At 55.0% G+C, this 26,961-nt stretch overlaps 1 protein-coding gene across 1 annotated transcript in view; it reads left to right on the forward strand.

Annotated features, from left to right (window-relative positions):
- Positions 1 to 26,961, forward strand: part of PEPD (peptidase D) — a 126,813-nt gene that overhangs the window by 86,076 nt on the left and 13,776 nt on the right. Inside the window, exons 10-12 of the mRNA XM_032249123.1 lie at positions 15,669 to 15,737; positions 17,518 to 17,595; positions 26,337 to 26,485. Coding sequence (XP_032105014.1) covers positions 15,669 to 15,737; positions 17,518 to 17,595; positions 26,337 to 26,485 — 296 coding nt within the window. The remainder of the gene's footprint in view (positions 1 to 15,668; positions 15,738 to 17,517; positions 17,596 to 26,336; positions 26,486 to 26,961) is intronic.

The following is a 26,961-nucleotide window of genomic DNA, read 5'->3' on the forward strand; positions in this document are numbered from 1 at the left end:
TCTTCAGTCAGGCCTGGTCCTGGACAGACGGGGTTGAGGCTGCCTGTGTGTGTGTGAGTATATGCACGTACACATGGATGTGCGAATGTTCTCTTTTGATTGCTGGGCATGTTCAGGCCTGCTGTTCCTGCCACTCATTACCCTATCTTCACATGTCTACTGAGGACCTATTGTGTGCTCATCACTGTGACCAGTCTTGGGTATGGGTGACGTGGACCTGCCTCTAGGAGTGCCCTTCAAGACTGGGAGGGAATGGGCAGGCACCAGGCCGAAAGCTTTGTAGTGTAAGAATGTGCCTACAGAGGGCTTTTGGTGGTAAGAGGAGGGAGAGGCCCCCTGGGGGAACCCAGGGAGATTCCTGGAGATGGGTGTCAGTCTGGCGTGCGGGTGGTTTCTGGTGGTAACTGGCAGAGAGCAGGAGGTGAAGCATGGACATCTTCCCAGCTTCCGAGGGGCACCAGGTACCAAGAGTTCACTGAGACCCCTCTAGCCATGACCTCCTGGTGGGCAGGTAGGCCAGGAGGGGACCTGTTAAAGGCTGGCAGGTGGATGAGCATCAGTGAGGAAGGTGTCTGATGGAAGGAGCTAGAAGTGGGTGGGCTTGGGATGGGTGTTGTTGTGGACCCCGGAAGAGGGAGCTCGGGGTATGCTGGACAGCTGTATGATCCCCAGGCTCCCTGCAGGGACGCAGCGAAGCACTGCGGGAAGCCTGGTGTCCCCAGGCGTGGCTCCCTCTTCCGCATCCTCCAAGCCCTCTCGGCACTGTAGGAATTTTCTAAATTTCAGTGGGTGGCACCGGTGAGATGCTTCAGCGTGTGTACACGCTGGCAAGTAAAGTCAAGGAACCTCCTGGCTCCTGGCTACACAGGAGAGGGGCCCAGACCCTCATCACATAACGACCACTTCTGCCTTCGAGCATGTCTCTTACAAGGTGGGGGCCAGGAGAGTGCTGCCCCAAGACAGCGCTTTGCCACGGTCAGATTTTGCCACGCCTGCCAGGACGGTGGCATGGGTTGTCTGCAGGCACTGTCACTGCTGCACGGATCTCCTGGAGCGGGCTTCACACACAGAATTCCTGCTAGCGATCTACCGGCTTTGGGGAGTAGTGTTGGTGCCATAAAGAAAGGATATTTAACTTTGCATCAGTAGGCAAAGAATAATTAAAATATAATTAAAAGCACAAATTCTTCTAATTATTGGCTTTGTATAATGTATATTTAAAAACAAGACATCTGTTAAGGCTTCCCTTTGAATATATCCAGAAGCCAAAAGAGGGTAGCATTTTAATTAAAAATGGATTATTTGAAAACCAGTTTAATCATCCTGTCATCCAAGGACTTAAACCTTATTAATTAGCTATTGATAAATAGGTTTATGCTACCCAAAAGTTAAATTCGCAGGAGTTATTCCTGGCATCCTCTGGCTGGAGGAGTAGTTTTTGGAACCTACCGTGTGTCTCTGGGATATCAGCAGCAAAGGTTTAGGACATGTGAGTTAGTTCTTTTTTTTTTTTTTTTGAGATGGAGTTTCGCTCTTGTGGCCCAGGCTGGAGTGCAATGGCACGATCTCAGCTCACTGCAACCTCCGCATCTGGGTTCAGGTGATTCTTCTGCCTCAGCCTCCCGAGTAGCTGGGATTACAGGCATGGACCACCAGGTCCAGCTAAGTAAGCTAGTTCTTAAATCACCCCCTCCCATCCTCTGTGTTGCCAAAGTGGACATCCTGCTGCAGGTGGACCTATTGGAGGAGCGCCTGGGGCTGACCCACTTCCCCTACCTCCTACCTCTGTGCTCTCTGGCATGAGAGGGTGCTGAGGACCTGAATGGTGGCATTGCACCAAGAGGTCCCTGAGGGGGCACAGGTCTAGAATGCGCTAGAAATGCCCTGAGCCACGACAGCCTTCCCGTCCCTGGCTCCATGCTTGGAGCGCATCCCTGGCCGAGGCACTCCTCTTTTCAGGGCTGATCTCTGTAGGGGCAGCGTGACTGCCACCCCTATTCATCATCTTAAGTAGATAAAGACTTTCAAAGTGATAAATAGCGGTCCTGTTGTTCCTTCAGCCAACTGTGACTAAAATAACATTTGGAGTCGTGAGTGAGGATGGAAAGGCTCATTAGAAGAGGGGTTGTCGGCAGTTCACGCTTAACAGCCAGTTTGCTGCCATAAAACACAGCCACACACGGCGGAGGGGCCCTGCCCACCTAGGGCCCGCCCAGGCTGGCCCTGCCAGATGGTGTCTGGGACTCACTCCACGGCAGGCTTGGCTGCGTCCTGGGCTTTGTGGTTCCTGGATGCTTGGAAGAACCTTCTAAGAGAGGAGATGTCTTTCACAGGCGTCTGTGGTCCTCGCTTCCTGCAGGTGCTGGGGATCTGGGGCTGCAGGGACCCAGCGCCTCCAGGATCCCTCCAGCCTAGGGTAGCCAAAGTCACCCACTGTGCACTGTCCACTGGCTTGGCGCTGCCTCCCGGGTGACCAGGTCCCTGTACCCAGTGTCCTGTGCTCACAGCACCGAGAGTGGCTGTCCGTCCACATGGATGGACTACTTCTGCTCTCCTCTCCAGGGCCCTCAGTGGAGGACGATAGGGTGGGAGCTGGATACTAGACCCTCAGGATGAACCGAGTGAGTTGCAGGGGCCGCCCAGAGCTGGGCCCAGGTGCAACAGTGCTTAGAAAGGCATTGATAGGAAACAGCACTTTCCAGAGAAAGTTAGATCTGAAATGACACATTTGCGAAGTATTTTCAGATTGTAAGGCTGAAAAAGGAATTTGATGTTTTGAAATAAAGTAGTGCTGGACTCTTTCAAGGCAACTCAGAAAAATGCCCTGGAGGGAATCAAAAGCAAAGCACTTTTTTCTTTTTTCTAGAAGGGGTGACTTGGGGATTCTGTCCTGACTCTACAGGATGGGATCTCGGTGTCTCCCATGGTCGCCCAGGCTGGAGTGCAGTGGCATGAAAGCCAAGATCCTCTGCCAAAGTATGCTCCCTAAATATTGAACCTGGGCAGGGCGCGGTGGCTCACACCTGTAATCCCAACACTTTGGGAGGCCGAGGTGGGAGGATCACTTGAGGCCAGGAGTTCGAGAGCAGCCTGGGCAACATTGCAAGACCCTATCTCTACAGATATAAAATAAAATAAATAAATTAGCCAGGTGTGGTTGTGGACACCTGTAGTCCTAGCTACTCAGGAGGCTTGCTGAGTAGCTAGGACTACAGGTGTCCACAACCGCATCTGCCTTGAGGCAGGAGGATTGCTTGAGCCCAGGAGCTTGAGGCTACATCTCACCACCTGCCATCTGGGGACTTAGGAAGTTTCTTAACCAAAGGGCTCACCCAAGAACGCAAAACCAGGCTTTTCCTGAAATAAGCCGTAAGGCAGGGTCTCCCAGAGTCAGTCATTTCTCAGGACACCCTGGCAGTTTCCGTCAAGTTCTTGTCCCACCTCTCCTATTATCTGCTGAATCGTTTTCTTTCAATTGACTCACTTTTTTCCTTTAAATATATGTTTTAAGATGCTTTTTACCCTTGTCATAATGAAACCCAATCTAATTTGCCATTAAGAGAAGTTAACGCTTTAAAATAAATACCTAGTACATGAGGGAAATATGTTTAGCGGAGTACCACGTAATGTCATCCCGTGGACTTGTGTCGTGCTTTGGGAAATATGAGCTCAAAGGCAACCCCTTCCCTCCCCTCAGCCCTGGTTGCCCCTCCAGAAAGCTTCCTGTGCACCTGGCTTGCTTCCCCCACACCTTCCTGGGGAGGATGGAGGCAGGGTACCAGCATGCCTGAGAGAGACAGAGGCCTCTGGGTTGTGTTGAACTAGGATCATGTGCCACTCTAGCAAGCCTGTTTGTTTGTTTGTTTGTTTGTTTGTTTTGAGACTGTGTCTAGCTCTGTCGCCCAGGTGGAGTGGAGTGGTGCGATCTCAGTTCACTGCAGCCTCTGCCTCCTAGGTTCAAGCAATTCTCCTGCCTCAGCCTCCCAGATAGCTGGGATTACAGACATGCACCATCACATCAGGCTAATTGTTGTATTTTGAATAGAGACATGGTTTCACCATGTTGGCCAAGTTGGTCTTGAACTCTTGACCTCAAGTGATCTACCTGCCTCAGCCTCCCACAGTGCTGAGATTATAGGTGTGAGCCACTGCACCCAGCTTCTGACAGTGGTTTGAGTCTCTCTGGATGCATCTGAGGGTAACCTGTTTTGTTTTGTTTTTAAAAGCTGGGGTCTGATAGGATTTGACTGTGTGGATATTGAGTCATGGGGCTGATTTCCCCTACACTGTTCTTGTGGTAGTGAATAAGTCTCATAAAATCTGATGGTTTTATAAAGGGAAACCCCTTCCACTGGTTCTCATTTTCTCTCTTCCCTGCCACCATGTAAGATGTGACTTGTTCCTTCTTGCCTTCCACCATGATTGTGAGGCCTCCCAAGCCACATGGAACTTGGGAGTCCATTAAACCTCCTTTTCTTTATAAAGTACCCAGTCTCGGGTATGTCTTTATCAGCAGCTTGAAAACGGACTAATACAGGGTCTCACTATATTGTCCAGGCTGCGCTTAAACTCCTGGGCTCCAGTGATCCTCCTGCCCCATCCTCCTAGTACACCCCCATGCATGAACCACCACACTGGCCTTCTGGTCCTTTTTAAAGGGGGAGTTTTTGTTCTAGGGCCAAGAAAGGTGTTATCTCTGTGGTCGGCATGGACTAGTAAGATTGGGTCAGACGTGAGCAGGTGTTGACCCCAGAGTAAGTCAGAGAACAGTTGGCCAATGGTGCTTGTGTTTACACAGCTCTTCCCAGGCCTTCCAAAGCTGGAGCTCCCTCACTTGTTCAAGGTGCCAAACACAGGTCTAGAGTCACAGATTTAGAATTTCTCTCTTGAGGTGGGTACTATGAGCATTGAATGTCTCCCTGCTCTGTGTTGTCACTGTCCCAGGCACTGGTCAAGTCCTGCCTCTGGTGCCCTGTTCTTCCTGGGAACCAGCAGAGAAGGTACTAGAGGGGGTCACAGTGGGGCCAGCTCCAGTGAGTTGGGGAGACTCACTCTGAAAGCCCCAGTGAGAGCAGTGGGAAGTCCCGGCATAGGAGCAGGTAACAGGTGCAGCCCCCAACCACCCTTGTTGTGTAAAGGGTTTCTCTTTCAGCAAGACAGTGCTCCAAGCCAGCACACAAGGGACAGTTAGTGAAAGCAAAGAAAATAATCAAATGGCATTCTGCCTCATGACCTACATCACAATAAATTCTAGGTTGATTGATTAAGTAAACGTGCAAATAGAAGGCCCACAAAAGGTGATAGACTTTATATAATCATAGGGATAGGGAATGACTTCTTAAAGGAAGAAACCATAAAGAAAAAAAAAGTAACAGATCTAGCCAATAAAAATGTAAATTATCTGTCCAGAAATGCCATAAAGAAAATTAAGGAGCAAAGGGGAAACTTGTTACATAAATGATAGATCCACTGCCTGTGTTCTTCCTGTATAAATCCCTTAAGGATCAATAAGAAAATGATGAACATTCGCATTTTTTAAAAAAGGAACAAGCCATTCAAAAAGAAAGAAATATGAGTAAATAGACATACAAGCAGGTTAAAATTTGCCAGTTCATCAGTGAAACAGTAAAATACTTTTGTGTTTTACCCACCAGATTCCCAGTCCTGTGGGCAGACGGGCCCTGCAGTGCACTGCTCAGGACCCCAAAATCCTTATGAGTGTTCGGGGGTCCTTTTTGCAGAACATGCCCTGAGAATTGAAAATGTGCATATGCTCAATAATCTCCCTTCTAGGAATTTAGCCCGAAGGCAGTGAAGAGGCATCAGGCCGTGGATGACCATCATACAGAGAGGTGGAAGAAGCCTCGATCTCTAACAGCAGGAAGCTGGTTAAGTAAATTAGAGGCCGTGGTGCTCTCATACAGCCATTTACTTATTCAGTCACTCAACAGAGGTATACTGACGACTTCTGATGTGCCAAGCACCGTTCTGGTCTGAGGGATACTACAGGGAACAAAAAGATAAACCTCAAGACTAATGGGATGCTAGAGATGGATGGATGGGTGGATGGATGGATGAGTAGATGAATAGATAAGTAGATAAGTGGGTAGATAGATCCAGAAATAGATGATCATCACCTTGAAAGATGATGGATGGATGGATGGATGGATGGATGAGTAGATGAATAGATGATAAGTAGATAAGTGGGTAGATAGATCCAGAAATAGATGATCATCACCTTGAAAGATGATGGATGGATGGATGGATGGATGGATGGGATGATGGATGGATGGATAGATGATAGGTAAGTAGGTATAGAAATAGGTGATTGATAGAGTGATGGATGGGTAGACAGAATGATGGATGGATACATTAAAAGTACATAGGTCGATATAGAAATAGATGATTGATAGAGTGATGGATGAATGTATGGATGGATGGATGAATTAATAGATACAGAGGGATGGGTGGACATAGATTGATGTAGAAGGACAGATGAATGGGTAGATATAGAGAGAGAGGAAGGGAGGGATGGATGGATAAGTAGGTAGTTGACAAAAATAGATGATTGATAGAGGGATGGATGGATAGGTAGATGGAAGAGTGATGGATGGATGGGTAGATAGATGATAGGTAGGTGATAAAGTGATGGATGGATGGATGGATGTTTGGATTACAGGTAGGTAGATAGGTAGATATAGAGTAATGGATGGATGGGTAGATGGATGACAGGTAAGTAGGTAGAGGATGGATGGATAGATGGGTGGATAGATGGGTAGATGGATAATAGGTAGGTAGGTATTGGATGATAGATGATGGATGAATGAATGGAGTGATAGAGTGATGGATAGATGGATGAATGGATAGATGTGTAGATGGATTATAGGTAGGTAGATGATAGGTAGGTAGGTAGGTAGATATAAAGTGATGATAGATGGATGAATGGGTAGATGGGTGATAAGTAGGTAGATGTAGACAGATGATTGGTTGATTGATTGATGCTAGATAGGGATAGCTAGATAAATATGTCAGATGGTAGTGAGGGTTACAGGGGAAGGAGCTACCCTTTATCCAGGGACCCAGGATGCCTCCCTGTGAAAGGGCCATTGAAGGAGACACCTGAAAGGGCGAGAGAGCAAGCTATGCCTTTCTGGGGTGGGCGGTCCGGGCAGAGAAAAGGAGCTGACCCAGCAGCCTGATGGGAACTTGCCCGGCAGTTCCAGGAGCAGTGAGGAGTTCGACCAAGAAGCCAAGATGAGACGGGGGAGTAAGGCGGAGGCGGGCTGCCGATAGGAAGCCAGGGTTAGTGTGAGCAGAGGAGTCCTATGATTCTACTTAAGTTGTGGAAGGATCCCTTTGTGGAGCACACCCTAGGGAACAAGGGCTGAAGCAGTGGGGCCAGCCAGACCACCATCACCATTCACCATCCCCAGCCACCGTCGCCATCCCCCAGGGGAGACAGGGCCATGGCCTGCACCAGAGAGGGAGTGGTGGTGGGGAGAAGTGGTCAGATTCTGGACGTAGTGACCATGTGAAAAATAAAAATAGGCCAGGCAGAGCGGCTCATACCTGGAATCCCAGAGCTCTGGAAGGCTGAGGTAAGAGGATCACTTGAGCCCAGGAGTTCCAGACCAACCTGGGCAACACAGTGAGACTCCCCATCTCCACAAAACATATAAAAAAAACTAGCCGGGCATGGTGGTGCACGCCTGTAGTCCCAGCTACTCAGGAGACTGAAAAGGGAGAATCACTTGAGCCCAGGACTTTGAGCCTGCAGTGAGCTATGATTGCACCATTGCACTCCAGCCTAAGCAACAGAGTGAGACCCTATCTCTACAAATAAAACTGAAAAACAAAAATGAAAAGGACAGACATGTATCTGTTGGTGAGGAGAATGTTCTTTGCTTCAGCAGGAACCTTCTGTGAGACAGCCCAGCCCCTGCGCCTGACTGGGCGAGGCTGTTTGCCCTTGCAGACTTGTTTCAGCTTGGTTTGGGCCCCGTTCACGGTGTGGAGGGGAGGAAGTTTCAGGACAGTGACCACGTGGATACAACTACTCAGAAAACCTGTTGGGCTTTGCCTACTAAAGCTGAACCCCCCAAAAATCCTGTGACACAGCATTTCTACTCCTAGCTGTTTGCTCAGCCAGAGACACATACATGGGCCCCAAAAGACTGCACAAGAACATTCATGGCTGCGCTACCCATCATAGCCACAATCTGGAAACAACCCAAGTGCTCCCCCACAGAAGAACAGAGAAACACACGGGGCCCACCCCCACAGCGGAACACCACCCAGCAGTGAGAACCAGCCAGCGACTGCTGCCCACCTAGACAGTCCACAAACATGAGCAGCAGAAGCAGCCAACACAAAAGAGAACGTATTGTTTGACTCAATCTATATACAGCTCAAAAATAGGCAAAGTAACCTATGGTGATAGGAGTCAGGCTACCCCTGGAGAAGAGAGACTGACCAGGAGGGCATGTGCAGGGTGCACTGGGCCGTTGTGCTGTGTCTGTAGGCTTTGGGGTTTCTTCTCTATGTACATCCTACTTCTGTAAAAAGGTGAGTTTTTAAAAAATTACAACTAATTATTATTATTTTTGAGATGGAGTCTGGCTTTGTCACCCAGGCTGGAGTGCAGTGTCATAATCTCGGCTCACTATAACGTCCGCCTCCCAGGTTCAAGCAATTCTCTTGTCTCAGCCTCCCGAGTAGCTGGGATTACAGGCGCCCGCCACCAAGCCCGGTTAATTTTTGTATTTTTAGTAGAGATGGGGTTTTACCATGTTGGCTAGGCTGGCCTCGAACTCTTGACCTCAGGTGATCTGCCCACCTCGGCCTCCCAAAGTGCTGGGATTACAGATGTGAGCCACCACGCCTGGCCACAGCAAATGATTTTTAAAATCTGTGCTTATACTTTTTTTTAAAAAATGCCTGGAAGAATATTCAGCAAAATACTGGCTAGAGAAGACCTCTGGGCGATAGGATGATCGGTGACCTTTTTTCTTTGTGAAGAGACTTTCTAAGACTTCTCCATATACATATAAAACATAAGTATGTTACAGTCTGATGAGCCTGGGCTTTGGGGACTGAGAAGGAGATAGAATGTTTTATCCTGTAACTGATCCAAGGAACTCAGAAACTCAACCTAATCAAGCACGTTGAAAATAAAGGGGAAGATTTGTTAATTGAATGTCATGTTATGTCCTCAGTTATGCTTAATACAAGATAGGCAATTTAGAATTCCCAATTATCCAATTAAAATGCTAATTAACATGTGCCTTGATAAGGCAGCTCTCGGAGAGAGGGTAAGCTGCTCCTATCTGTAGCCACTCTTCCTCCCGCTGTGACCGCTGCCGGCTTGGCCGCTGCCCTTGCCTGTGATTGGCAGATCCCCCCTTCTGGGCGGGGCCTCAGCATCCCGGGCCTCTCCCAGACCCCAGCTCCTGCTATCTACTAGTTGGCCTGGGGCTCCTTCGCCCAGGACTGGGTGGGCCAGTTAACCTTGCCAGACCCCTTTTGGCTCAGTTCAGGCCCCCGTGCATGGGTGCGAGGTTGGGGCCTCATAAGTTCAGCCATGGCATCACCCACTGCCAGTGGTTATAGAGTTGAAGCTTTTCCCTGCGTCTTCTTCAGTCTTCAAAGCAAGCCCCGAGGTCAGCGCTGTTCCGGCCCCTACCTACTGACAGACCTGAGGCTTCAGAGGCATCCGGGTCAAGATCATAAGCTTTGCAGTTGGAGACCCTGCGTGGACTCCAAGCCCGAACACGGATTCAGGCTCAACCCGTCATTGTTCTGAGCCGCAGCACCCTTCTCTGTGGAGTGGGACAATCCTTCGGCCCTCAAAGGATGGTTGCCATGCGAAATGCTGTGGTTGGCTGTTCAGTTTGTCTTAATGAAGCAGCTACGCAACCTGCCCCAAGCCTCAGACTGAGTGGGCATCAGGGCCTGGGATTGCTTCAGTCTGCCCACCCCTCCCTGCAATGCAATGCTTTGTGGGGCCCCCCGGGGCTGAGTAGTTGGGTAGAGTGGTCTGGGCGGCAGTAGGGCTCCCGGATTCTGACTTCATCTGCTTGGCCACGTGGAGATGGTCCATGTAAGCCCAAGACATCTGGCCCCATACACCCTGTGACCCTGCTGGCTGGCCTTCAGGAAGCCCTGGTGGGAAGGTGTTGCCCCAGGTAAAACAGTCTCTGTCTGTGGGCCAGGACTGGGGTGGGGGCGGCAGGAGGAGGGAGTGAGGAGCTCCGCTGGAGCTCCAGGCAGCAGAGCAAGCTGTTGAAACCAAGCACCGCATCTGCTGCAGACAGCCTGTGTCTGATGCTGCCATGTTGGTGCCGGCTACACCATGGCACTGACCAGCCCTCCGCTAACACCAGTTTTATTAATCACGCATTTCTGGCTTTAGCCCGAGGTTTCAGATCTGTTCCTTCTAGGCGACACGTCATGTGAATGCCTCTTGCTCATTTCAGACACTCGGGGACCTCTTGGGTGCTCATTCCTAGCTTTCTCTGTATTTGTCTCCACACTGGGGCCTGGGGAAGGGGAGGCACAGGGCAGCCCCCCAGTTCACTGCCAAGTCCCAGTACCTGCTCTTCAGAAAACCCACAGGGAACAGTGCTGAAGGAGCTGGGACCCGCCTGGGAGTTGGGACAGGGCCTTGGATAGGTCGCTGGAACCACCCCAGTGGCGATTCCAAGGGTGGGGCTTGGGCACCATCACCTGTGCCTTCTGATGACCCACTGGTCACCCCAGAAGAAGAACATGTAGCAGCTCCTCTCCTTCCCTGGGAATTCAAGAATGTGCTTCCGGTTCCCTGCAAAAGGAGCTATGCTGGGGTTCCACTGGTAGAAACATCTGGTTTTGGCTCTGAGTCCTCCATAGTGGCTGCTCCCACTTGGAGAACCCGTAAGACACTCTCCTGCTCAGCCCGCAGTGTCTCAAGGCGCCCCCTGCAGGACTGCATGGCCCTTACTCTGAAAAGGATTTTCCTTTAGTAACTGGTGTATTGCGTTAACTGCACAATTATGGTCACGTATACCCAGAAAATATTCCGGCAATTACTTAAAATAAGAAAATATCGCAGCAGTTACTCTAAATAAATGTGAATTACAAGCAACTCAGTGCTAAGACGACTATACACAGCACAGCCGTTTGGCCCCAAACAGCATGAGGGACTTCTCACCCTCTGTGGCTCTCCCCCTCTTAAAGGCCCAAGTTGGGGTGCATCTCGGGAAGGCAGGAACCCTAGATCAGCTCTGTGAGGGTGAGGGGCAGCCGTGAAGGGACGATGGGACAGGCACCCTCTGTCCAGCCAGAAGCCTGTCTGTGCGCACATGTCCCAGGAGCTGGTGCAGAAAACACACCTCCGCGATTTTACTCATGAACATCGCAGAGATGTTAGGAGTGAGTGGGCCCAGGAAGGACTTCCTTAGAGAGCTTGGCTGCCTGGAGGGTGCGGGAGTGGGTGTCCTGGAGTGGGTGTCCAGGCTGAGGACCTTTGCAGATTCTATTTGGTTTTAAAGGAATAGTCAAGAGGCTGTTTCTGAAAGTCTGACGACCTCCTCTCCTGCCACCCAAGGAGGGATCCCCATTCTCCAAGCTCCCTCCAAGCCTCTGAACAGTGACCACGTGGCTAGATCACTATATACAGTCCTGAACACAGAGCTCCTTGGGTGCCAAGCACTGTTCTGTATATTCCATGTGTGTTAAATCATTTGACTGGCATAGCAGCCCTGGGAGGGAGGCACCGCTATCATCCCCATCTTATGGATGAGGAAACTGAGGCACGGAGAGGCCATTCAGCTGGCCAGTGGCAGAGCCAAGGTTTGCCCTTGAGGTTGGTGTTGAGTCCCAGAAGGCTGGGTGTGTGGGGCCCAGAGCAGGGACCCCAGGGATGCAAAACACACTCTCCCCACCCCAAGTTTGTTACCCCATGTCCCGACTACCCGCTTCCCTAAGCCCTCCACTCAGCTGAGCAGGCTCCACCAGCCCTGCGTATTTTCGCTCCTAAGCTCCTGTTCCGGGGCCAGCCTCTCCTCTCTGCCTCTTGAGTACCTGAGATACATTGAGGCCCAGCCTGGGAAAGGGGATGATGTGGCCGGGGCCACCCCTTGCACTGCCTCGCGGACCTCTGCAGCGCCACCCCACCTGTGCTCAAGGCACATAGCTTGGCCGACGCTTGCGGCCGGGGCAGCCCTTTCCACTGCTGTCTGGGCAGCTGCGACATTTTTATGGGACTGTGGCTTGTCTTCATGTTCAGTGATAAACTTCTGAGGGCAGGAGCTGGGCCATGTGCCCGGGAGCACTCCACGGGCTGGATTTGTGGGTCCCAGCAGGAGGCCCAGCGTCGCAGTACGTGGGGGCCCCATTCCTGCAGATCTGGGCCTGGGAACTTGCTGCTCCCGCCCTATTTTTCATCTCCAGGCACTGACAGATGTGCCTGCCCCCCAACACCCTCCCCTCAACACTGCAGTGACTCCGTCCACCTCGTTATTCACCACGCATGCAGATTCCCCCAGGTTGCTTAAAGGCTCTCACTTGTGCCCGGAGACAAGCCTCTTCTACTCAAGTCTTGCTTGGGAGAAATTTATAGGCAAGGGTGTTAGAGGAATGGCCACATAGGGTAAAACAATGAGGCCCATACAGCAGCTGAGACGTCCTTGGCCGGGACTTAGGCAGACCCTGGTCCCCTCTCAGGCAATCAGGAAGCCCTCCCTGCTGCTGGGGAGGAGGTGCGTACTGGGCGCTGGGCTTGACCCTGGCTGGGCTGTACTTCACCCTGTCACCTTCCAGGTGAGCAGGGGCTGTTAGACCCAGCTGGACCCATGCTGCCTGAGTCACATATTTATGGAAGGAGCTGGCAGAGATGGCCACTGGGGGGCGGTGACACTCCTGCCTGTCTTGCTGTCTGCTGCCCCCTGATGGACAGCCTGTTCCAGGTGTTAATTATTTTGGGTGGGTTAGTTGCTAGCCTGCTTCAGGGATGAGTTGGCTGGACCCCTCCTGCCTCGCACTTGGAGGAGTTGTGATGAGGTGACCCGCTGCCGCTGCTGTGGTGTGTCGGCCGTCCATGGGACGTCAGCCAGCCCTGCTGACCTGCAGCCTGTCCTCATAGCCCACACTTGCTCCTGGCCATCCCAGCGCCACTCGCCAAGCTCTGGCCCAGTTGTTCAGGGGCCGCATGCCACCTCCGTGTCAAGCATGGGTCCCAGTTTGGAGCATCCACCCTTCAGTCCTCACCCCTTGAGGATCCAAACTGTGCTGGGCTCACATGTATCCACAGGCTCCTGTGCCTCCACATCTGCCCAGAACTTGGCTGCCCTTGTGCATCCACACCCCAAGCCCAACGTCTGCAGAAAATGCGGGCTCGCTTTGCCCACCTGTTACTGCCACCAAAGCACCAGGGTGTCCTCAAGTTGTACCTGAAAAGGTCATTTAAAGCACAGTTCAGGACTGAAGTCCAGTGTGAAGCACTTCAGCCTCTTTTAGGCTGATGCGAATATCCAGCACATGGTGTAACTCCTTCCTGTGGAATAGTGCATGGAGTCGTCAGCGTGGCCGGCAAAGGTGACCCGTGTCAGACTGTCCTCTGCAGGTGAAAACTGGGTCAGCCTTTCTTTAGCTGGATGCTTCTGTGAGCTGTGCCTTCTTGAAAGTACTATTTTTTTCTTAAAAAGCAGCAAAAGCATTCAAAGAAAGTTGTCTCCACTGAGTGGGTTATGCAGGGGGAAGCTTGCTGCAGGCGAGAGAACCAGGTTTCCTCACTGCCTCCCCTGTCTTATTTTTATTTTTATATATTGTGTTGATTGGTTGATTTTTTTTTTTTTTTTTTTGGTAGAGATGAGCTCTCGCTATGTTGCCCAGGCTGGTCTTGAACTCCCAGCCTCAAGCAGTCCTCCAACCTTAGCCTCCCAAAGTGCTGGGATGACAGGTGTGAGCCACTGCACCTGGCCTGCCTCTCCTTTCTCGTAGAATATGTGAGTTCCCCTGCACAGGTGGGTGGCATCTCTGTGCCTCTGCCTGTCTTTTCTGAAGCCAGCCAGTCCCAGTGCAGCCCATGGTTATCTGCAGGTCACTTGTCCCACAGAGGCCCGCTGTTCCCGTCACCTCGAGAATGACCATGTGGCCCCTGAGGTTCACTTCTGTCGGGGCAGGGCTACATCTCCTAAAGCCAAGAGAGACCCCTGCCCTACAGCGTGGCTCAGGCCTCTTCTCGGGCTGTCTGGGAGGGCGCCACGGAGGTGTGCAGCAGCTTCTGAGGCCGCGCATCTAGCCTGGCGCACAGGGCTTGCTGCATGGGGCACTGGCCTTGCCCGCTTCTGTGGGAACATGCCTGGGCTGTAGCTGAACTCAGCGCTGAGACTCCCAGGATCGAGGTGGAAGCGACCTCCTGAGGGCTCACACCATGAACATGGGCGTGGCTGAGGAGGGGAGCGTGGGGCTTCTTTACCTCCCTGGCAGTGCCTGAAATCCTTTGTTTTCAGGAAATATTTCACTTGATGATAAACAATTATCCTGTGAGGTTTGGAAGGCAAACCTGAAAGCTGGTTGAATCTAGCGCAGCTGTTCCTGCGTAACAACTGCTTAATACCCAATCATGACAATTATACATAATTTGTGTTTACAGTGCCTGGAAGATGAAACTCCCTGTACAGACTTTCTCTAAGGCGGGCCTGGAACGCTCAGGGCAGGACCGCCGCGTAGCGTGCCCTTGGGCGGCCACGACAATTGCCCTGGTGGGGCGTGGGGGTCACCCGGGCCTGCCTCACCTGGTAGCAGGTGGGCCAGCTGGGGTCTGGCAGGAAGGCTATTGCCTAGGCCTCAGGAGAGGGTGAGGGCAGCTCCCCACCACCACACCCCTCATCACCAGGTTCTCCTGAGGAAGACCAGGGCAGAATGTCTCAGTCCCTTGAAGCTCAAAGTCCATGCAGGAACTGTGCTGCCATCTGCCGTCCTAGAGGCCTCCCCGGTGCGGGCTCTGGGCTCAGCCTGGGGCCAGGGTTTATCTTTCTCTCCAAACTTGGCTCTGGCCCAACCTACTCAGTGGGAGCTTGTCGGGGGGGCCCAGCCGGCATGCTGCTTGTTCCAAGGAGGGAGAAACAGGATGTGTCCCCCAGGCCTTGCCTCACCCAAATCCCTAGAGACCACCCTGCCATGCCACACCTGCAGGAGGCCTGCCCCTCGCCCCTTCTGCCCACAGCTCCTGCGCCCTCACCCTGGGTGAGTGCAGGTTGTGTATCCAGCCCCTCCTGGGAGGGTGGGTGGTAGCCACTGGGCACAGGGTCACAGGAAGTCACTTCCTCCAGCTCTACAGAAATGTGTGGCCTCTGCCCCAGCCTGGCTTCTCTGGGGCCTGGGCTCCAGGAGTCCTGTCTGCCCTGATGTGCCTGGGAAGCCACTCGCCATGGCTGTGGAGGCTGGCGAGCTCCTCCAGCAGGTGGCTTCCCCATCCCTCCACACTGGCCTCTGCGATTCTGCAGCCTGAGACTGAGCCCAGGCTCCAGGATATAAGCCTCGCAGACTCACACTGGGAGTTTGGACCATCTTGGGGCCACAGAAGGGGAAGACCTGGGCTGAGGGCCTTCCCTTGGGGTTCATGGGGCTCATGGAGTGGGGTGTGCCTGCTCTGGTACCCCCACCCTGACACATCTCTCCCCCTGCAGCCTCTTCGAGCACTACTGCTACTCCCGGGGTGGCATGCGCCACAGCTCCTACACCTGCATCTGCGGCAGGTAAGCAGGGCACCCTGGCTCCCCTGGGGGTGACCAGCGGGAGGAAGTAGGGCAGTTGGTGAGTAGGGGGCCCCACCATCCCCCAGCTCAGCCACACTGGCTCACTCACACACTCACATCAGCACCCAGCAGCCCAAGCATGGGAGTCGCTCTTCCCTCCCAAGGCTCCAGGAGCTGAGGTGACCTCTGCCTGCAGGACCTGGCAAGGGCTGGCCTACTGCGGAGGGGCTGCTTGGCGTCCCCTTTCTGGTCCGCAGCTGGTCAGCATAGCAGCTAAGCACAGGAAGGCCACTCCTCCACATGGGCACTCACACAGCATGTGGGGACCAGGCTGTGAGCTTGATCTGGACAGTGTCTGTGTGCAGCAGGAGTGGAGTGTGGAAGGGGCCGTGTCAGTGCAGGAAGCCGTGGCAGTGTGTGTGTGGGTGTGGCTGCATAGGGACCAATGCTGCTGTGTGTGGGTGTGGCTGCGCATGGCACATGGTGGCGAGGGGCAGGGCTCTGTGTGGGTGTGTATGCTTGGGTTTGCGCCATTGACACATGCTGGGTGTGCTTGGAGGCGCACACGTGGTAGAAATGACTGTGATACGGGATTGCTGCCATGCTGTCGGGGGCGTGTCCATGTGGATGTGTCTGCCCCCACATGCAACCTGGCTGTGGGCATGGCCCCCTTGTCTCCCAGGCTCTCCCAGCCATCTCCCTGCTCTCTGCCCAGGCTCTGCCCCTCAGGTCTGGCCCCTGCCCAGCCAGGATGGAGCTGGGCAGCTCTGCCGATGTGCACGTCCCCGGCACATGAATAATACATGTGAACATCTTAGTCCTTGGAAATGTTCTTCTCTGGTGGACGGAGAAAAAATCATTATTTCTACTTTTATGATTCCCGAGACTCCTGAGTGGGGCCATAAATATTACGCCCAGGTGGGTTTTTTCCCCTCTATGGACAGACTTAAAAGTCCATTTTTTCTTAAAGGCATCGTTCATTAGGGAAGCCCTCTCGGGCGTAGGAGCTGAGGAGCCTCTGGTTTCCTGTCTCCAGCCTGGCCAGGACACCAGGGTGGCTCCAAGACAGCCAGGGCCCTTCCCACGGAGGCCCTCTCCCCGCGGCCGCCAGCAAAGGAGGGCTTCCATAGGGCCCTTCTCCAGCCCAGTTCCCCGTTTTTGCTCTTTTTTTTAAAATGTAAAGACAGGGTCTCCCTCTTTTGCCCAGGCTGGAGTGCGGTGGCCCGATTGTAGCTCACTGCAGACTCCACCTCCTGGGCTCAGGTGGTCCTCCTAGCTCAGCCTCCTGAGTGGCTAGGATTGCAGGTGTGAGCCACCACACCGGCTAATCTTTTCTTGCATTTTTGGTAGAGGTGGGGTTCTGCCATACTGCCCAGGCTGTTCTCGGACTGATGGGTTCAGGCCGTCTGCCTGCCTCAGCCTCCCAAAGTGCTGGGATGACAGGCGTGAACCCCGCACCCAGCCCATTGCTAAGCTTTACCTGAGCTCCACATGGCACCCACATCCCCAGCCCAGAGGGCAGCCACCTCACCACACTTTTCAGCTGGGAGGACCTGCCACAGACTGAGAGGCTGGCCGCCAGCCACGTGGCTGCAGTGTGACAGGGCCACCACGTCTCCCGGCCTCACTTCTCACTGTGGACGTGGTCCAGCCATGCCCGGGCCTCTGCTGGAGGGGGGATGGTGCTGCCCATGGGGCATGGGATTAGCCGTCCATCCCCCTCCCTGAGAGCCTGCTGCATAAGGACGGGCTTTGATTACCCTCCCCTGGCTCTTTGCAGCGGTGAGAACTCAGCTGTGCTACACTACGGACACGCCGGGGCCCCCAACGACCGAACGATCCAGAATGGAGACATGTGGTAAGTTGGGCCACCGGCCCTGGCTCTGTGTGTGAATAGCCCAGCCAAGGTTGGACTCAACCCCAAGGTCTGGTCCCTGCCCTGCAAGGGCTGACCACAGCAAGTCCCCGGGCCTCTTGGCCCAGACTTCTCTGCCAAGGCCATCAGCCTATGTGGTGCCTTCTCCAGAGCAAAAAGCCTGCACCCCCATGGGGAGTACTAGGCACCCCTCAGGGAGCACTGACAGGGCACAGGAGAGGGACCTCTGATGGTTTCCTGTGGGCCATGAGATTGTGGGCTCTCCGCAGGGGCCTGAACTGTCTCCAGCCTCTTCCCAGGCTGTCCTCTCCATTTAGGAGGCTCCACGCTCACATCTTTATGTCTTGGTGCCAAGAGGGCAGGCCCCTTGATCTGGAGCCAGGAAGACCCCAGGGAGCCTCCCAAGTTCTGAAACCTGCCATCCTCCTGCTACAGAAGCCCCTGGCCTATGTGGCCCTGCGTTCACAACTCAGCGGTGCTGACCCGCGGCCGCGTGCAGGGCTTTCCTGAGCACCATTTGCTGTGCTCACAGCTCTTCATAGAAGCCTTGACAAGGAGATGCGGGCAGGGCCGTGCGGCCTCCGCCCTCTGGTAGGCTCTTCTCCCATTGGAGGACTCGCGATCCTCCCCACAGGCCCTGGTGTGCGAGGCAGAGCAGCTGGGCCACTGCCCCAGGCAGAGGGACATAGGGACGGAATTGGCAAACTCAGACTTGGCTCAGCCGGGGACCAGAGCAGGAGAGGGTGGCAGCCCAGCCCCCACGCGTGGACCCACCAGTGGCACTAGAGACCACCTGGCCTCCTCCTGAAAATTTTCTTTTTAAGAGACAAGTCTTGCTCTGCCTCCCAGGCTGATGTGCAGTGGTATAATCACAGCTCACTGCAGCCTCGAACTCCTGGGCTCAAGTGATCCTCCCACCTCAGCCTCCCAAGTAGCTGAGACTACAGGTACAAGCCACCACACCCAGCTAAATTTTTCATTTTTCATATTAAAAAGACAGGCTGGTCCTGGAACTCCTGGGCTCAAGTGATCCTCTTGCCTCGGCCTCCCAAAGTGCTGGGGTTATAGATGTGAGCCACAGTGCCCAGCCCTGAAAGCTTTTCTAAAGCTGTTTAACCCTGTGGCCCATTCTGGCTGGGCCTGGAGAACAGGGGAACCCAGTCTCAAGGCATAGGCAGGGACCCAGCCATACCAGTGGGTCCTCACTGTCCAGGGCACACCTCTGGGTGGCTGGAGAGCCCTGTGCCAGCCACATGGCCATGAGCTTTTCTCCTCTATGGGCTTAGCACACCCCGGAGGAAGTGGCTACTCCTCCATGACCCTCTTTATCTGCCCCAGAGAGGGGAGGGGGTCCTTACCCCGTGAGAGGCTAATCCCAGCTGTACTCCTGCGCCGGCCCCTGACAGGCCAGGGTTCTGGGCACATCAGGCCACATAGCCGGGATGCTGTGGCCTCGGCCCTCTGGGACAGCACATGGCACCTGCGTCTCCCGGCTGCAGCTGAACAGGCAGGAGTGATTCGAGGATGTTAATGCCAAATCCAAATTGGTGATTTGATTTTTCTAGTGCTAACTTTGAAATGTAGCCAGTAGAATAATTACGAGTTTATTATAGTCAATTTATTATGCAGCATTTAGAACAACATGTTTTGTTGATTACTGCTACTGCCGGATTGCTGGCGGCATTTATAATCCATTGTTGTATTGAAATTGATCTGCTCAGCGCCTACTGCGTTCGGTAAATAATAAATCACTCTGTTATCCCAACATAAAAGCCACAATACTTCATCCTAAGGTATGAAACCAAAACACGGGCCCAGCGTAGAATTCCTCCTGAAGCCGAGAGCCTCCCAGAGCAGTGCGCCTGCTACAATGGCATGCTCTGCGTTGCAGTCCTTTGACGGAGTGGGGACACCCCAGAGATATTTTAGCTTCTACAAGTGGGATTTTGCAGGGAATCAGAGCTGGTCCAGGGCAGCCAGATTATACAGCTGTACTGGAGAAGGATGGGGGATACCTAAGAGAGGCCAGCCTTTTCCATCCCTCTCTCCACAGTCCCAGATATGAACACTCCCAGATACGAACACGCACACACATGAATACACACACGGAGCTGACTGAGGCCATGCTGCGTGGCAGTGAGCACAGTGCAAGCCCTTGCCTCCCTCTCTCTCTTGCAGTGGCCACCTGTGCACAGCGCAGGGCATGGGCCTGGCACAGCGTGGGCACTCCTTGGGCGAGAATGGCAGCGGCAGCCCCGGTGTCTTCACCAAGCTGGGCAGACCAGCTCCCAATACCTACTTCCAGCAGCTGGTTCTGCAGCACAGGCTGGAGGTGAGAGCCACCGGCAGAGCTGGGGCCAGGCCTGGTTTTTTCTCCGACAGCTCCCATCTGTGGTTGTCCTATTCTGTGTCTTCAGCCCCAAAAGTGTCCTCCATGATGTGTGTGCCAGGTGGGGTTTGGAGTCGACCAGGCCCGCTCCCAGTCCTCCATCCTTACCCTTCCAGGAGCTTCCCTGGAGCTGGGCTGAGTTCGCTGTCGGCCACGGTCATGGCCAGAGAAGGGCTGTGAACCAGACACGCTGGTTCCATCAGGGTCAGGCTTCTCAGCCAAGGACTGAGACGGGCGGGCATCCTGAGGGCTGTTCCTCACACCCAGCCAGCCGCCCCTCAGGCGCCTTCCCGCGTCTCTGGGCAGGATCCTGCCCACCCCTTGCATGTGCGCAGTGGTGAGGGACCGGGCTTTGTTGTGGCTACACCCCCTCGGCGTGGTTCAGAGCCACGTGGTCCTGTGTGGGCCTGTAGCCGCCAAGCCTCTGGGGGTTTTGCTGTTGTTCTCAGAGCCCTTTCCCGCTGTGACCCTGTGGTTCGCCATGAACCCCATCTGCAAATCCCTGTACTAGAGGGGCTATTTGCTGCTTATTGTTTTCCTTTTTAAAGCATTCAGGCAGATCTTCAAGGACAGGGTTACAAAAGCGCAGCACACTTGCTAATTAAAGCTTTCAACATGTTCACACGGAGCGAGGAGCCTGAGGTCACTGGAGGCCCTTCCTAAGTGGTAGGCCCCAGAAGACATCTCCCCACTCACTCCAGCCATGAGCGGGTTTGTGTGAGCACAGAGGTGACCAGGACTCCTCTCCCTGCTCTTCCTGGTCATCTTCTGAGCCCCTGTGTGATGCTCTGTCTTTCCACAACCAACCTGGGCTGTGGGTACCAGGGCCCCCCAGGTGGGCGGAGGCACTGTAGGCCGGCGAGCTTCGCAGCCAGGGCAGGGGGCGCATGATCCATGATTCTGGGAAGCAGGGCACCCAGAGAGGGCCCACGCCTTGCAGCACTCCAGGCCTGAGGCTGCCCCAGGCCCCAGGCAGGCTCACCCTGTGGAGCAGTGGTGAAGGGCTCTGGTTGGGAAAGCAGCTTCGACATGCGTCCTGCCTCCCTCACTTCCTGATCAGGTGGTGGGGGTGGGGGCCTTAACCTACTGTGGCCCCTCGAAGAGCTTCTAGAGCACCCAGCACGCCCCACGCCTTGGTTGCCCCAGTCAGTATGCCGCTAGTGGGCCTCGAGCCGGTCCTTCCAGCACTGGCCAGCAGAGGGCAGCGTTGTCTCAGGACGGTGGGTCTGGGCCTGGTCTGTGTTGCTCCTGGTTGCGGGGGTGGGCAGCCAGCCTGGTTAGGTGGAAAGACCTGTCCCAGCCCCACACTCAGCAGCCACCAGTGCCCTCTTCCCCTACTTCCCAGCCTAGACAACAGTCATCCCTCGCCCCTGCAGGCTGCGGGGTCCCTGCTTACCCAGGACCTCAGCAGCCACTGTGGCCTCATGTGGGGACCCTGCAGCCTGGGTACCCGCTCCTGCTGTCTGCTCAGCCTGAGCCTGTGTGCCACTAGCACGCTGCAGCCCCCACAGGTGGCAAGTTCCTGGGGACCCCCTCGCCCCGCTCCACGTGGGGCCCGATGCCTTGGTGAGCTCCAGGGTAGAGTGTTGCCCCTGGGCCTGTTCTTTGCTGCCCGGCCCAGCCCAGCCCAGCCCAGCCCTCCCCTGCCACCTTGCTGTTTCCTCCCTGGGAGGCTTGTTGTCACCAGCAAGCCCTGGCCTGAGCACTCTGCCGTCTTAAAGGCATGCTCTTGGGGCCAGAGAATGCCCTCGGGAGGGCCCAGGCCCCGGCCAGCTCACTGCCCAGACCTGCAGGCCGTGACCGTCTCATCCCCTCCCAGTTAGCAGCACGCTCTCCATTCTCACCCATCCTCGTACACATGGACAGGCCTGGTTATGAGCAGACACCTGCCCACACGTTTTGCATTTGTCTCTTGTTTGTGCTTCATGGCTGCACCCGCCTCAGCTGATGTCATGACCCACAGCACTTGTCCAGACGGCCTGGGTGCTCCCAGACATCATGAGACACTGGTCACCAAAAAAAGCAAAATGCAACATGTGCTGTGCGTGTGACTCTCCCTCCCGCCTGCCAAGGCCACTGCCCTGATGCCCGGGCCTCGCCCCACTGTGCTTTCCTGGCAGCTGTCCTTGTGTCTCACCCACCTCTCCGTGAGGCACCCTGTGTGCTCTTCCGGGACCCTGGTCCCTAGCTGTCCATGTCATATATAAAATGGCAGTGCCACTCCAGGCACCCGGGAGGCCCACAGCACACAGCTGCCCCTGTCACCCACTGCATGCACCAGTGATCGCTGGCTCCGGGGACCAGAAGCTGTGGTTATGTGCTGGTGGCACGGGCAACTTTCCTGTCTGCCCAGGCCCTGGAGGAGCGGCCATCACACAGGAGGGGAGCAGAGATGCCCAAGAAGGCACTCGAGAGAGGTCCCCTTGGTGGGTCAGGCGGTGGCACGGGGAGCCTCAAGGACTCTGAGTGGTGGCCTTTGCCCCTGCTGGCCACACTTGGAGCTTGGCACTCCACAGAAGGCCTGGCTGGGAGCAGTCAGTGACCCAATGCACCCTGGAGACCACAGCTCGCCGCCGTGTCTGCAGGGGCTGCCCGCTGTGGGTGACCCGTACGCCTTCCTTTCTGTCTCACACTGAGGAGAAGCAAGGGCTTCCTGCTGCTCAGAAATCCCCCAGCCTGGCCTGGGACACTGATCAGGGCGGCTACACATAGGAGTCTGAAACTCTCTCAGGCCTGAATTTCCCGCACGCGTAAAATGCTGGATTGAACAGCTAAGAGCGGCGCCACGACTCAGGGGACTCAAATGAAACTGCACACCAAGTCCAAAGTGGCTCTCATGTAAACATTGCAGCATTTCCCCCGAAAAACTGTTCCCAAGCCTTCTGACAGTGGCCGTCCCATCTTGGAGGCCTTCTGCCTGTGGGCTGGCCAGTCCCTGCAGTGGGGCCCAGGGAGGGTCTGGGTGGGCCAATGGTGGCAGGTAGCCCGGGCCCAAAGCTACCCAGAAGGAGCCAGCGGAAGACAGAACCTCTCTTCCCGGCCAGAACAGAGCCCTCAGAACACATGTGGGGAGTGAGACGCCAGCATGTTGCTTGGAGATGCGTCCCATCTCCCAGATGTCTTGTATTATCAGAGACTCTCTCGGCCAAAGATGGTAGGGTCCCCAGACAGCCAGGAAGGAGGGATCCTGTGTTCCTGTTCTCCACTGAGCCAATGTATGACCGAATCCTCCGTTGTCGGTTTGCGTTCAGAGGATGGATAAAGTGGACACAGAGGAGTGGGAGGGAGATGATTTATCAAAGCCATGGCCTTCGTCCCTGGATTCCAGAAAGGCTTGCATCTGAATAACTTATGTGTGTAGAAACGCTAGGGGGATTTTTTTTTTTTTTTTTAAGGCAGAAAAAGATAGGGAACTGAGAGGAGCACAAAAATAGACTTCAGCTCCGTGCCCGGGCCTCGCTGGGCGGGATGGAGCTGGCTGGCTGGGTGTATACTTCCCTCTCCAGAAAGCAGATGATTTTCAAACAAGAAATGCAATTGGAGCCTTCTAGAAGCTGGAAGATAAAGTCAGACTGACCAATGATATCTAGGCACCCGCTAGCCCATGCTCTTTCTGCTTTGCTGACAAGAGTTTGGGGAACTGGATCCGAGTCTGATCTGCACTGGAGAACAGTCTTGTTTTGACGCTTCTAGATGATTCCAGCGTTCGGGGTATTCTTGTGGGCTTCCTGATTTGTTTGTCTGTTTTGTTGTTGTTGTTTTTTAACAATAGTTCAGTTTCTGCCTTTTCTTTTGTATCAGCACAGTCTGAAGGGCCTTCTGTCCTGGTTGCTGCTGCAGGTCACCTTCTGATTTGGTGCCTCCTAAGGAATCCGTGTCCCCCATGGCCCTGTCCTCTCTGCCCAGGACATTCTTGCATGTTCTCAAACCAACAAACCACAAACCATTTTCCTTGGTCGACTCTGGGGAACCTAAATGAAAACGCTTAGCTGTCCCCAGGCAAAACTAGGCCATGGTCCATACAGCTCCACTCCCCACTGCTGGCCCCAAGAGGACACAGAACTACAGTGGTGAGAGGGTCCCATTTTACAGATGGGGAGACTGAGGCCCTGGAGGCTGAGCGCTGTAGCCAGGACAGGAGAACCCATCTCCAGGCTCCAAATTGTTTACCCTCCTGACTCAGGGCTTTCCTGGACCCATGTTCTGAGCCTCAGTTTCCCTTCAGTTTAGGGCTCCGACATGCCCCACCCTCCAGGCCAGCCGTGGGGAAGCCTGTGCCCTGAGCAGAAGTAAACTTCCAGGCAGATGTTGGCCCAAGCAGCCCACCACATCCAGAGATCCTGTGATTCTGACCCAACCTGAAGCTCCCTGTTGTGCAGGCGGGGCTCATCCCCCACCCAGAGAGTCACCTGAGGTGTTATCTGGACCTTTCTGCCCTGTTGACACTGCTGATGGTGTTTTGCAATCAGAAAACATAGGAGATTAAAAAGCGCCCGGCTGGGGACTTTGGATTTCAGCAAAGCGTCCTGGTTGTGCATTCAAGTTTCTCCTTTAGAAACCTGCCTGTGTGGGTCGGCTGATGCTGCCTGTCTGGCCACGTGGCCCCACTCCTTGCTCCACGTGGGGCCAGGGTCCTCCACCCCCGGCTGCCTCCCATGGGACAGGACCCCCCACAGGCAGCTTCTGGAATGTTTGCGGAGTGGCCGTGTTTACCATGAGAGCTCGGATTTGGGTGAGAGGCTCTCGTGATGGAAGCCGCGGCTGTGCCCCTAGCCTCAGACTTGCCAGGACTCACGCGGCTGCAGATGGACCCCGTGGGAAGCCCAGGGTGGAGCCAGAGAGGGACAGCTGTACCTCCTCAGCCCCTCCTGGCTCTGGTTCTGGACCCTGCAGACGCGGCGGGCTTTGGTCCTGGGGCTGAACCAGCGTCGTGACTTGGCCATGACCTGTGAAGGGGCTGAGTGGGCCCAAGGGTTCTGCTCTGTCTGCTGCCTGCAGCCTCCCGAGGCAGGACGCAGTGGAAGGGGCACCATGTGTACCCCTCCACCCCTCAGCCAGGCCCAGCCTTGTCTACCTGGGCTGCTTCCGGGTAGTCCTGGGAGCCAGGTTTGGGTCCAGCATCCCTTCCCTTATCCTGTGTCTTCCTTACTGCAGGATGAGTCACGGGCGGCTTCTCTGCCATTGCCCAGAGAGGGCCCTGAGGCCCTTTGCACAGCAAAGACAGGCCCACTCCTTCTGGCCCTGCTGTGCCAAGGGCCCCTCTCACGGGGCATCTCGAGGGCAGCCTCAGCCACCCTCCTCCTGCCTCAGCAGGCCTCCTGTCATCTGTTGCTGTCGGTCCCATGCCTCCTGTCCCACGTGTCTGCCCCACACTGTCTGTCCCACGCCATCTGCCTCACACCGTCTGTCCCACGCCATTCTGCCTCTGCTGGCCCCCAGGCCCCTTCTGTCCTGGACAGCTGGCACCTCTGCCCCATTCTTCTTGCCCCTGCCTGCATCCTGCTGGTCTCTGCCTGCCACTGGAGGGTACCAGGGTGCAGGTGGACAGGGTGAGAGGGCCCATCTGGCTTCTGGGGGCGTGTGGCCAGCAGGCACTGGGAAAGCCTTCTGGACTTGAGGCCATCTGGTACTTCCTCCTTGCCCTCCCCATGGGCCCTGGCAGAGTCTGTCCGTCCCACCCCTGTGGGCAGAGGGGTAGTGCAGGCACATCTCTCCAGCTAGGGGGCCCTAGCCACCACCTGAGTTTCCACCCAGATGCTCTGGGTCCTGGGAGAAGTAGGTGGTGTGATTCAGGCACTGGGTTCTAGGCTGTGCATCATACCCGGAGCCCCCACCCTGCCCCCTCCTCCTCTGCTTCCCACAAGCGCAGCCTCAGCCTATGCTTTGTGCTGGGTGCAGGGAGACCTTGGAGGGCCTGTTGGGCTGTGTGCTGGCTGGAGGCCAGGCACAGGGCGGGGTCCTGGGGCATCTCTGCCTCTCCTTAGCTCTCCAGGCAAGTCTCCATGGCTGAGCTCTTGGAGGCCAGCCCTCAGGGGCAGGGTCCTGCATAGGACTGTGCCATTCCCCTCAGTCTTCCCTGCCCAGGCTGAGCCTTGAGCCCCTTTTTTCCTGGGAACACAGGTCTCTCAGGATGGCTTCGGGTTTCCTTCCTGCCCACACACCCATGGGAGACAGCAGGTGGGAGTTCTCCACACCAGTCTCATTGTGAAGGGGAGGAGCCTCTGCTGCATCCAGGACCTGGGCTGCCCTGGAGTCCAGGGCAGGCGGGGACCTGTAAGGATAAGAGGGGCAGTGGCACCCAGTACCCACCTGCCCTGCCCTCCTCTTCCCGCAGCCTGTTCGACATGGGCGGTGAATATTACTGCTTTGCATCTGACATCACCTGCTCCTTTCCCGCCAACGGCAAGTTCACTGCAGACCAGAAGGCCATCTACGAGGCGGTGCTGCGGAGCTCCCGCGCCGTCATGGGCGCTATGAAGCCAGGTGAGCAGCAGGGTGGTGGGGGAAGGTGTACCTGGCGTGGAGGGGTGGGGGCGGCGGAGGCTGCCGTGTGGCAGGTGCCTGCGGGAAGTGGGCCTGCATTTCGTGACTTGAATCTGTCCACACTCCAGATGCTTAATCCCTGAGATTCTGGTGGCGTCAGGTCTCCAGGGTCGCTCCTAGGAAACAAGGCAGACCATCAGGCAGGGACAGACAGAACCAGGAATTGGGGGCTCAGACCAAGCCCCCCTCCATCTGGTGGCTTCCACCTGCGTGTCTCCACTGGCTGCCAGCACGCTAGCCTGTCCCCTGCCTTTATCCTTATATCCTTAAGTAGCATCTACTCCAGGGAGGACTCGGCCCACTGTGGACACTGACATGGGGTCAGAGCAGGTCCAAGACCCACTCAGCACTCTGTGACTTTGGACTGAAAGCCCTCCTCTGGGTGGTTGTTTCCAAGTCTGTACATGGGAAGACAG

Source organism: Sapajus apella, unplaced genomic scaffold (assembly GCF_009761245.1).
Source record: "Sapajus apella isolate SASKATOON/1434 unplaced genomic scaffold, GSC_monkey_1.0 scaffold68, whole genome shotgun sequence".
In the NCBI taxonomy this organism is placed as follows: domain Eukaryota; kingdom Metazoa; phylum Chordata; class Mammalia; order Primates; family Cebidae; genus Sapajus; species Sapajus apella.